General features: G+C 39.6%; 1 protein-coding gene across 1 annotated transcript in view; it reads right to left on the bottom strand.

Annotated features, from left to right (window-relative positions):
- The window catches only part of HTR4 (5-hydroxytryptamine receptor 4), a 164994-nt gene extending 153014 nt beyond the window's left edge, over positions 1 to 11980 (bottom strand). Inside the window, exons 1-3 of the mRNA XM_042781353.1 lie at positions 11928 to 11980; positions 9538 to 9663; positions 7689 to 7889 (exon numbers count right to left, since the gene is read on the bottom strand). Of these exons, the coding sequence (XP_042637287.1) occupies positions 7689 to 7889; positions 9538 to 9663; positions 11928 to 11980 (380 nt within the window). The remainder of the gene's footprint in view (positions 1 to 7688; positions 7890 to 9537; positions 9664 to 11927) is intronic.
- Positions 11981 to 12192: the final 212 nt, after the last annotated feature.

Genomic DNA, 12192 nt, shown 5'->3' on the forward strand with positions numbered 1-12192 from the left:
ACAACAAATATATATACCAGAACCAGACTCGTTGCTGTCAGGTTGATTCAACTCAGAGCAACCCCTCCCTGGATTTCCAAGGCGGTATCTCTACAGAAGTAGTTTGCCCAATCTTCCTTCTGAGGAGTGGGTGGTGGATTTGAATCTCTATCTAGACTTCTGATCACAGTCAAATGCCATAGGCACTTGACTTGTAGTGCCTTAGGCACTATGCCACCAGAGCTCCATATATATATATATATATATATATATACACACACACACACATATATATATATATACCAATACCAAACTCACTGCCATCAAGTGATTCTGACTCATAGCAACCCCCATTGGGTTTCCAAGGCTGTAAATTTCCTTCTGTGGAGCCACTGGTGGGTTTGAACAGCTGACCTTCCAGTTAGCAGCCAATGACTTATCCACTAAACCACCAGAACTCCACCATTTACTATAGCTACCAAAAAAATAAAATACTTGGGAATAAATTTTACCAGGGACATAGAAGACCTATACAAAGAAAACTACAAAACACTACTTCAAGAAACTATAAGAGATCTATGTAAATGGAAGAACAAACCATGATCATGGATAGGAAATTAAATATTGTGCAAATGTCAATACTACCCCCAACAATCTATACATTCAATGCAATCCCAATCCAGATTCCATCAAAATTCTTTAAAGATATATATTTAAAAAAAGTGTTAATTTTATATAGAAAGGGAAGATACCTCAGATACTCAAAGCACTATTGAAGAAGAACAAAGTAGCACGTCTCGCAATCTCAGATCACACAACCTACTATACAGCCACCATACTCAAAACAGCCTGGTATTGGTGCAACACACAGACCAGTGGAATAGAATTGAGAACCTAGAAACAGATCTATTCACCTAGTCAGCTGATCTTTGACAAAGGGCCAAAATCTATTAAATGGGAAAAAGATAATCTCTTTAACAAATGCTGGCAAAACTGGATATCCATTTATAGAAAAATGAAACACAAAAATCACACCATACACAAAAACTAACTCCAGATATGGGCCAAAGACTTAAATGTGAAATCTAAAATTATAAAGTTCCTCAAGGAAAATCCAGGGGCAAATTAGGGGCCCTAATTTATGGCATAAATAGATTAACAAGCAGCCCCAAAATGCACTAACAGCAGAAGATAAACTAGATGATTGGGATCTTCTAAAAATCAATTTTTTAATATGCTTCAAAAGATTTCTGCAAAAGAGAAAGAACATTGGGAAAAAATATATGGCAATGACATATTTGACAAGGGACTTATCCCTAAAATTTATAGAATACTCCAACACTTAAACAACAAAAAGACAAACAATTATTTTTAAAAATGGGCAGAAGACACAAATAGACACTTCACCAAAGAAGATATACAGGTGGCCAACAAATTTATGAAGAAATGTTCAGGATCATTAGCTGTTATAGACATGCAAATCAACACAACAATGAGATACCATCTCACTCCAGCACTAATAGCAATATTCAACAAGACAGAAATAACAAATGCTGGGGAGAATGTGGAGAAACTGAGACTCTCAAACACTGTTAGTGAGACTGTAAAATGATATAACCACTAAGGAAATCAGTATGGCGATTCCTTCAAAAGTTGGAATTAGAAATATCATTTGTTCCTGCAATCCCACTACTAGGTATCTATCCTAAAGAAGTGAGGGCCAAGAAAAGTACAGATATATGCACACTCATGTTCATTACAGTACTATTCACAATAGCAAAGAGATGGAAACAACCTAATTGCCCATCAACAGAAAAATGGAAAACCAAACTTTGGTACATACTCACAATAGAATACTATGCAACACTAAAGAATAATATAGAATCTGTGAAACACTGCATAATGTGGATGAACCTGGAGGACATTATATTGTGTGAAATATAATATATATAGACGGACAAATACTGTATTAGTTCACTGTTGTAAAAAAATCAAGGAAAGGTTTATATATGGAAGGAACCTTTCTTTGTTGGTTACCAGGGATGGGAGGAGAAGGAGAGGGAACACTGCTAGATAGGTAGAGACAAGTATTAATTTGGATGGAGGGAAGGGCAATGTATCCAAACTGAGTGATCAACATGGTGGCACTATGGAAGAGGAAGACATAGAGAGGTATGTGGAAGGTACAGATAACAAAGATGAACCCTTTTGCATGTTCAGTTCTGTGTTGTCAGTGATGACAAGCATTGATCTACAGGTGGATAGATGGGTAGATAGGCTGAATGATCAGGTATGTCTAGGCAGCAGACAATGTGCCCATGACCATGTACATGGTTGGCAGATGATGCTTCTACATGCCTATTTGTATGTGCTTTAAGAATGTCCACATGTATAGTAGAGCTGACAAGTGGCAAAGTTGTGGTGGTTTCTTGGTCATAGCCAGCTACCCAAAGGGAGCAAGTAGTTGGACCTGTGGGCTTAGGACTATGGTCAAGCTCAATTGGCATAGCATACTACACAAAAACATTGTTCTATATCCTACTTTGGTCATGTTTTCAGAATGGACCAGTCAGTCCCTAGAGAAGGATATCATGGAGGTCTGGTAGCATAGTGCCTAAGGCATTTGACTGCTAACAAGAAGGCTGGTGGTTCAAACCCATCAGCCACTCCTCAGAAGGAAGGCTGGGCAATCTATTTCCATAGTGATACCATCTTTGAAGCCAAAGGAGAGGTCTCTATGAGTTGGATCCAACTCAACAGTAGTGGGGGGAAAAAAACGCAAAAAAAAAAAAAAAAACCCATTCTACTTTGGTGAGTAGTGACTGGGATCCTAAAAGCTTTCAAGTCGCCATCTAGATTCACTCCCTACACAAAAATGAACTCAAGTTGGATCAAAGACTTAAATGTAAAACCCAAAGTTATAAGGTTCATCAAAGATAAACAGGAGCAAATCTAGGGGCCCTAATCTATGGCATAAATAGACTATCAAGCATAACCCAAAATGCACAGGCAGCAGAAGAGAAGTTAGATGACCGGGACCTTTTAAAAATCAGATTCTTATGCACATTGAAAGATTTCTCCGAAAGGGTAAAAAAAGAATCTACAGATTGGGAAAAAAAAAATATTTGGTTATGGCATATCTGACAAGGGACTTAGCTCCAAAATTTATAAGAAACTTCAACACATCAACACCAAAAAGAGAAACAACCCAATTCAAAAGTGGGCAAAGAACATGAACAGACACTTCACTTAAGAAGATATACTGGAAGTCAACAAACACATGGGAAATACTCATGATCATTAACCATTGTTGTTGTTATTTGCCATCGAGTCTGACCCAACTCATAGTGACCCCTCCTTGGGTTTCTGAGGCATTATCACTATGGAAGTAGATTGCCCATCCTTCCTTCCGAGGAGTGGTGGGTGGGTTTGAACCACCAGCCTTCTGGTTAGCAGTCAAGTGCCTTGGGCACTATGTTACCAGAGAGAGTCAAATAAAAACAACAACGAGATATCATCTCACTCTAGCAATAATAGCAAAGTTCAACAAGATAGAAAATAACAAATGCTGGTGAGGTTGTGGAGAGATTGGAACTCTCATACACTGCTGGTGGGACTACAAAATGGTACAACCACTGTAGGAAATGGTATGGAATTCCCTTAAAAAACTGAAAATAGGAATACCATTTGACCTAGCAATTCCTTTACTAACATATATCCTTAAGAGGTTAGAGACAGGACACAAACAGACATATATGCACACCAATGTTCATCACAGCATAATTCACTATAGCAAAGAGATCAAAACAACCTAAATGCCCATCAACAGATCAACCAAACTATGGTACATTCACACAATAGAATACTATGGAACACTAAAGAATGATGAAGAATACATGAATCATCTCACGATGTGGATAAATGTGGAGGGCATTAGGCTGAGTGAAATAAGTCAATCACAGAAAGACAAATATTGTATGAACCCATTACTGTAAAAAGTCAAGGAAAGGTTTACTCAGAGAAGGCAATTCACTTTGTTGGGTATTGGGGACGGGAGGGAAAGGGAAAGAAAAATTTGGGCTAGTAATCATATACATATTTTTTAAAAAAGCTCGTAAGTGGCCATCTAGATTAATGATGGGTATCTATCTACTCTCCAGAGCAAAGAACAATGAAGAAAACTAAAGACACATGGAAACAATTAATTGAAGAGAGTAGTAGACCATGTGATCCTCAGCCTACATGACCATGACACCAGAAGAATTAGATGGTGCCCAGCTACCACTGTCAACCACTCAGAAAGGGATCAGTACAGGAGATCCTTGATAAAGTGGGAGAAGAATGTGGAACAAAACTAAAAAAAAAAAAAAAAAAAAAAAAAAGGAACAGGTTTGCTGGTCTGATAGAGCCTGGTGAGACTCCTGAGACTATGGCCGCTAGTTACCCTTCAGATCTGGAACTGAACTCACTCCTGTGGCTTCCAGCCAAACAATAGGCATATGGGGTGGACATTTACATCAGGTAGATACACTCCTTGGAGCAATCAATCATGGTAGAACAGGCCAGTGTTTGCACAGGGAGACAGCTTTGGGAGGGGGAGTGCATGAGAGGGAACGACACAGGGAACAGGTAACTACAGGAAGGAAGTGGGAAGAGAGCTTTTACATTGTGAGGAATTGTAGTCAAAGTCATGAAACAATGTGTAGGAAATGCTGTATGGAAAATCAATTTGCTCTGTAAACTTTCACCCAAATCACAATAAAAATTAACAACAACAACAAAAAAGTTGCAATGATTGCTGCAAGGGAAGATATTAGTTTGGACCACAATGATAGTGTAGAGAGAAATAGACTAGGATCTGCTTAGGAAGAAAATCAATAGGACTTGTCATTATTTAGATGTAGGGGATAAGGAAAGAACATTATTAAGAATAATTGCCCACTTTCTGGCTGATGCAGCTACTGGAGCAATTATTCACTGAGTAGGAGGTCTGGGTTTGGAGAGAAGAATTATCAGTTACACAGATATTCCTAAAACTAGCATTGAGTGCTGTGCCAAGCTGCCCCAATACTATGCTTTACATGGACAACTTAATTTAATTTTAACTGCAGTCCTACACAATAGGTGCTATTTCCCCCATTTTTACAGGTGAGAAAACTAAGACTAATACTAAGTAAGTTATTGCCATTCTCAGAACTAAACAGTGGAAGAGCTGAAATTTGAGCCCCAAAACAAAACACTTTGCCATCGAGTTGATTCCAACTCTTTGTGAACCTATAGGACAAAGCAGAACTGCCACATAGGATTTCCAAGGCTATAAATCTTCACAGAAACAGATTGTCACACCTTTCTTCTGTGAAGCACCTGGGTTTGAACTGCTGACTTTGAGGTTAGCAGCTGAATTCTTTATCCACTGCACCACCATGTTTCCTGGATTTGAACCCAAATCTCTTTGTCTCTAAAGCACATGATTTTTAGTGACCACTCATACTTCTTCAGGACAACTCAGGCATACTCAGTGCAAATTTCATGATTCTAAAATAACTTGAGTATGTCTGGAAGTCTGAAGCCAAAGTTGCCCAGAAACTTGCAGACTTCTCAAGGATGCCTAAAGTAAAATGTCCACACTGGAAAGACCCAATTCTACACTTTCTCCCACACTTCACTCACGTTTGCCCTAACTTTAAGGGTATCTCCAGCTACCCTGATCACCCTCATCTTGCCTTCGTGAAACTCGAAAATCAAGGTGGATTACCCAATGAGCAAGGTAATCCTTGGCTTAATCAATGGCTTACTTGGGCTTACTTACTCGTCTGTAGTGAACAGTTCCACATGGGTTTCACCTTAACTTTGTGTGGTGAAAAACGTGTGACAATGATCACTACAGATGAGTCAGTAAGCACAAGGATGTCCATGCTTATCTTGCTTACTGAGTACTCCATCTCTGGTAGGTCTGAACCACCAGCCTTCTGGTTAGCAGTCAAGTGCTTTAGGTACGATGCTACCAGAGCTCCTCATCCTTTTCATGGATTATAAATTTGAAAAGAGGCTTTGATTCTGTAGGCATGTGCTGTAGATTTGGGAGAGAGAAAGATGCAAGCCATATCTAGAAGCAGAATCTTTGATGTGGTGAAAAAATGTGGAATTGTTCACTAGAAATTAGTAAATAAGCACAAATAAGCCTATGCTTACCTTCCTTATTGGATAATCTGACACTGCCTATAATACTGTCAGTCTCACCACTCATTTTTGCAATGATCACATGTAGGCTACCCTGGACTTCCATACATCGTCTCCTTCCTTACATTTTATTTTTTGTAACATGAATTTTCATACAGTATACACAAACATTTAAAAAAATCTTTTCATGTACTGAACCCAGATTGTTGTAAATGAGTTAATAAACACAGATTTCAAACTATGACACAAGGTGGGGCTGGCTCTCAGCCAATAGTCAAGTTTTACCCAGGTCATTATCTCTAGCTGTACTGTGGAGTCTCATTACACATGCATTTAACTTAAGCACATTCAAAAGAGAGAAAAGAGTACAATTTAAATAGAGCAGGCTATTATGTCTGCCATTCCAATCATTGAGAACATGTCTCATGAAATGGGAGGTGAATTTGCTGTTCCTTCAGCTGGCTGTGGTCTTTAAGGACTTCCCTCAGTGTGAGCAATTCTCCAGCAAGACTATGATTCTAGTGTTTAAAGGTACATATTTTAGAAGTACCACAATCCTAATTTCAATCAGCTACTTTTTTAGCCCTTGACTAAAGAAACAGTAACTGGTCTCAAGACTGGAGGAGAGCCTAGATCTGCTGGCCTGCTTGAGAGACAGTAAGAGATTTCCCCTGGTAATTCTGACAACACATGATTTGCATTCCACACTTTCCTTTGGGAACCAACCCCTGAGATATGACTACATTGATGGCAGCATATGTCAGTGTAATCATCTGACTTTCAAATTGCATTCTGCCTTTATTATTGAATACAAATGAGCACAAATTGGAAAATGAAAAGTGCTGATACAAGTGATAGTATACATCTCCAATGTAATGCAAATAGCCCAAAGACAGAAATCATTTGGCCTCTCGAAGTCAAATGGGAAGAAAAAGAACAAAATCATGCAACAGGAATGAAATGCTAGCTAGGTCCATGTCCAAAAGATAATCAATTATTGGGCATTTTGTATTAATCCTTAGAATCTCTTTCCCTCCCACCTTAGCCGTGATCACATACACATACTTAAACACACACACATACACAATTATAATATAGATGCATTTTCAGGTAAAGATCAGGTTCAAACATAAGGCATTCTCATTCCAAACTGCTCTGGCTGCCTACTGGGTAGGCATGTTCATTCTTGCCACTGGGGTTCCTCAGAATTCTGTTCATACCAACAGTTTAAAATTCAGAATTCTGTGATACCTTAGATTGCTGGTATCTGTTGCTGTCTACATGGTAAGCTTCTTGAAGCAGGTTCTAGGTCTTATTAATCTCTTTTCTGTAGTACCTAAGAAAACGGCTAACTAAAAAGGGGCCTTCTGCAAAGGCCATTGAGTGAATGAATAACTGAGTAACCAATTTTGCCTCTCTGAGAATAATTTCTTTTAATGAATTAGGGGAGAAGGAAAGATACTGCACATTAACAGTCTGGCTATGGTCTCCAGCACACAGACCCATGCTCCATGTTGTTCTGTCCTTACCTATCCAGTGAAATACAGCACAGGTGAAAAATCGAAGCTGTGGTGAGCAAGACGTCTAGAGATGTCCGGACAAGGCAAAACATCTCCCCATAAATCCAAATGTCTTGAACCAGCTCGATGGCACCAAAGGGCATCACCAGCACCGAAACCAGCAGATCCACAAAGGCAAGAGATACAATGAAATAATTGGTTTTTATTTTCCTGTGAGAGAAAAGTATAAAGGGGAGTCAGGGAGAGGGAGGAAGAAAAGAGGGAAGGGAAAGAAGGAGGAACAGAGGAAAGAGGAGGAAAGGGAAGTAAAGGAAGAAGGAAAGGTGGAAAGGAGGACAAGGAAAAGACAAACGTGTAATGTGAGAAAGACAAGTGTGAGAATTGTGAGACTCAGTTTCTCTTCTGTAACATGGTTGATATGGCCCTGTGTGATTCTGTCCCTTCTCTAGACCTTCCCTGCACCAAAAGCTTCTTCTCTCCTCTGGCTGGCTACTCTGGCTTTATCTAAGTTTGCTCCGGGCCTCAAGCCCCCCACTGCAGGACCTTTACAGAAGTAGATGCATCCCCACACTGTTGGCCCAATAAGCCCCAGCTACCCCTTCAAGTCCTCAGTTTGGTCATTCCCAAGAACCCTCTCAAGATACTTCCCTCACAAATGGTGGTGGACTTTATATTTGTGATACTTGTCCAAATTGTACTTTCACACTTATTTGCAGCATCATTTGCTTAGCACATATCTTGCTTAGAAAGGACAGCGGTAGATATAGGCAAGTACTGCATCTTTATCCCTTTTTATGGCTTGATGATTTTCAATCCAGGTTGAACACTAGAATCACCTGGTGAATTTTTATAAATATTGATGTTCAGTTCTTACTCTAAATTGATTAGTTCAGAATCCCTAGGATTGCCACATAAAACACAGGAATAATTTTTTAGTATATGTATGTCTAAGATAAGAAGGCTAGTGGTGCAATGGTTAAGGAATCAGCCACTAACCAAAAGCCCAATGGTTCAAATCTACTTGTGGCTCTGTAGGAGAAAAGATCTGGTGATCTGCTTTCATAAAGACTAACCTCAAAAAACCTAAGCTGTTGCCCAAATAGACTTTGACTCATAGTGAACTTATTGGACAGAGTAGAACTGCCCATAGATTTTCCAAGGCTGAAAATTTTTACAGAAGCAGATTGCCACATTTGTCTCCCACAGAGTGGCTGATGGGTTTGAACAAGGGATCTTTGGGTTATCAGCCAACCATTAAACCATTGCACAACCAGGGATCCTTCCAAAAGATTATGGCCTAGGAAACCATATGGGGGAGTTCTACTCTGTCCTATAGTGTCATTATGAGTTGGAAACAACTTGAAGGCACACAACAACACCAGCAACATGTCCCAAATATTTCATGGGACATATTTATACCATACATTAGTAATATTTAAAAAGCTCTTCATGTGATTCTAATTTCAGCCAGGGTTGGGTCTGGTAGAGTAGAAAAAACAGAAGCCCTAGGTTTAAGTCTTGGATTATTAATCATTAGTCAGTCATCCCTTCTCTGAATCATTGATAAATTTGGGAAGTTAAAATAAATATATATTTTTTAAAATGTATATATAGTAATGATAACTATTAAAAAAAGAGAGAGGAGCATAGAAAAAAGGGTGAGATGGAAGCATGTTTAATTGCTAACACTAGTTATGTTAGAGTTTTGTGACCCCCTTTTCATTGCTCTCTTTTCCAAAAATTGTTGCCATGAATTTACTTTGTTTCCTCCATAGTTACAAAGTATGATGGAAATGTTTAGACCCTGACTCCCCAGGGAGAGCCCAGAATGCCACCCAGTTTTCCTCATGCTGCTCACCTGAGCTGCCGGTCCCTGCACACAGCCACCATCACCAGCAGGTTCCCCAAGATGGCCATCAGGATAACCGCCGAAAGAAACGTAAGCAGCACAACTTTCTCCACTGACCCGAAACCCTCCTTGGAACTGCAAGTCACACAAAATGAAACAAGGAATTGAAGGAAACTCTGAAACATAAGAGAGATAACCCATCTTTTCCTCATTCACCGTCAGAAAGATCACTTCACCAACAGCAGCTGCAATACACATGTATTAGACACAAAACATATACCAAGTTGTCAGAGATTTGATTTTACTTGGATTCATAATCAACACCCATGGAAGTCAGAAAATCAGACATCATATTGGGCTGGGTCAAATCCACTGCAAAAGACCTCTTTAAAGTGGTCAGAAGCAAAGATGTCACTTTAAAGACTAAGGTGTGCCTAACCCAAGTCATGGTATTTTCAATTGCCTCATATGCATGTGAAAGCTGGATAATGAATAAGGAAGACCCAAGGAGAGATGTGCCTTTGAACTGCAGTGTTGGCAAAGAATACTGAAAATACCATGAACTGCCAGAAGAACTAAGAAATCTGTCCTGGAAGAAGTGCAGCCGGAATGTTCCTCAGAAACAAGAATGGTCAGAATTTGTCTCACCTACTTTGGTCATGTTGTCAAAAGGAACTATCCCATGGAGAAGGATAGCATGCTTGGTAAAGTAGAGTCAGTGAAAAAGGGGAAAGCCCTCAATGAGATGGAAAGACACAGTGGCTGCAGTGATGGCTAAAAGCATAGCAACTATTGTGAGGATGGTGCAGGATTGGACAGTGTTTCACTCTGTTGTAAATAGGGTCATGATGAGTCTGTGCTGACTTGACAGAATCCAACAACATGGCAATATGGTTTGTGGTATGATCCACATTTTTCAGATGAGGAAGATGAGGCTAGGGAGATGAATTTATTAGCTTGAAATCACATAACAAGCACTTAACTTGTGTCTTTCCTTCAGAGACCTTACCTCAGCTTGTACTCAGAAATGTACTTGGTTGATTCTTGTTTTGTGCACCTATGCAACTAGATTGTAAGCTCTGTGAATCAGACACGTTGTCTGATTTATTCATTGATACATATTCAATGTGTCATTCATGTGTATTGGATGAATGTATCATGTTATTGGATGAATGAGATATGAAAGTATAATATCTGTAAGTTATTTAGGAGATATAGGAAAAGAGTTTTACTTTTAATAGACTAAAATGTTCCCCTTGATAAAGTTTGAAAGATCCTTAAAATTTCTAGACCCAAAAGACAGATTTCAATTATGGAGAAACTTAGTTTCAGAGAGCGTAAGTGAGTTCTCAGAGCATAACAGTGGCTGGTGTGAGAGAGCCTGCCTATTCTGTGAGCCAACACTGGCAACACACTGTCTGCCAATCAAAGGTTATTTATCTTTACTGAGCTCTTTTGACTGAAAATCAAGGTTGGTCCCAAATGGCAGATACCTGCCAAGTCCTGGCTCTAGCTTTGTCTGTAACTTCTTCCGTGAGCCCTGGCAAGAAGACAAGGTGTCAAGTAGATTAAGGAATTGAGACAGGTAGAAGGCTGCAGGGTTAAATGAAAGCCCAGGATACAAAGCTTAAAAAAAAAAAGAAAAAGAAAAAGTCCAGCCAGTAAACAACATCTTGGAACATGGGGTAAAGGCTGAAAAAAAAAAAAAAACCATACCCGGTTCTTTATAAAACATTTCAATTCTTTATAAGACATTATGTAGATATTTTTCAAGCAAACCAATTTAATTCAGTTCTTCAGGCACTTCGCTGCAAGATGACTGCTATATGACCTTCCTGTTTTCTATTCCAGGGAGTCCTTCCCCAACAAGTGTTGTCCCTGTCAGGCTCTGGCCTTCTTCTGACCAAAAATGACCAGGAGAGGCTTAGGTTTTCCACATGAACAAAGCTTTTATTAAGGGAAAGAGAAAATAGCTCATGAGCTACTTGGAGTGGCAGTATTGAGGAAAAAGCACCTACTGGGAATTGAACCAGCGTCCTTGAGCCCTTGCAGTGAATTCCATCTTGAGCTGCCTCCTGTGCTCGTACCTAATCTTCATAACTCCACCTCTTTTCCTTTTCCAGCCCAAAACTCTATAAATCTCTGTAAATCCTTTTTTAGGGGAGAGAAAGGCTAGTGTTGCCTGGCCCCTCTTTAGAGGTCTCTGCTTTCAAGCTACTTTTCTTTCCTTTAATAAAGTTTTGTCCTTGTGGGAAGCCTGAGCCTCTCCTGGTCATTCTTGATCAGTAGACAGCAAGAGCCTGACCAGGCTAACCTCTGAGAGGGGAAAGGCCCCCTGATGACAGAATCAGTCTTAAAGCAGCTGGATGGTTTATTTGCTTGCTTGCTTACTTACTTACTTATTTTTGCAAGTCTTTATAGATGTTTTCTGTTCCAGGGAGTCCTTCCCCATCAAGGGTTGGCCTCATCAGGCTCTGGCCTTCTTTCTGACCAATAATGACCAGAAGAGGTTTAGGTTTTCCACACAAACAAAGCTTTTAAGGGAAAGAGAAAGTAGCCCATGAGCAGAGACAAAGAGAGACTAAGCAACACTAGCCTTTGTCTCCTCAAACAAAAAGTTGCTGGAGTTTTTAATGGTTTTGAAACAGGTGGGGATTTTCCGAG

This window comes from Orycteropus afer, unplaced genomic scaffold (genome assembly GCF_000298275.1).
Source record: "Orycteropus afer afer isolate SDZICR_OR568_19922 unplaced genomic scaffold, OryAfe1.0 scaffold00110, whole genome shotgun sequence".
Taxonomy (NCBI): Eukaryota; Metazoa; Chordata; class Mammalia; order Tubulidentata; family Orycteropodidae; genus Orycteropus; species Orycteropus afer.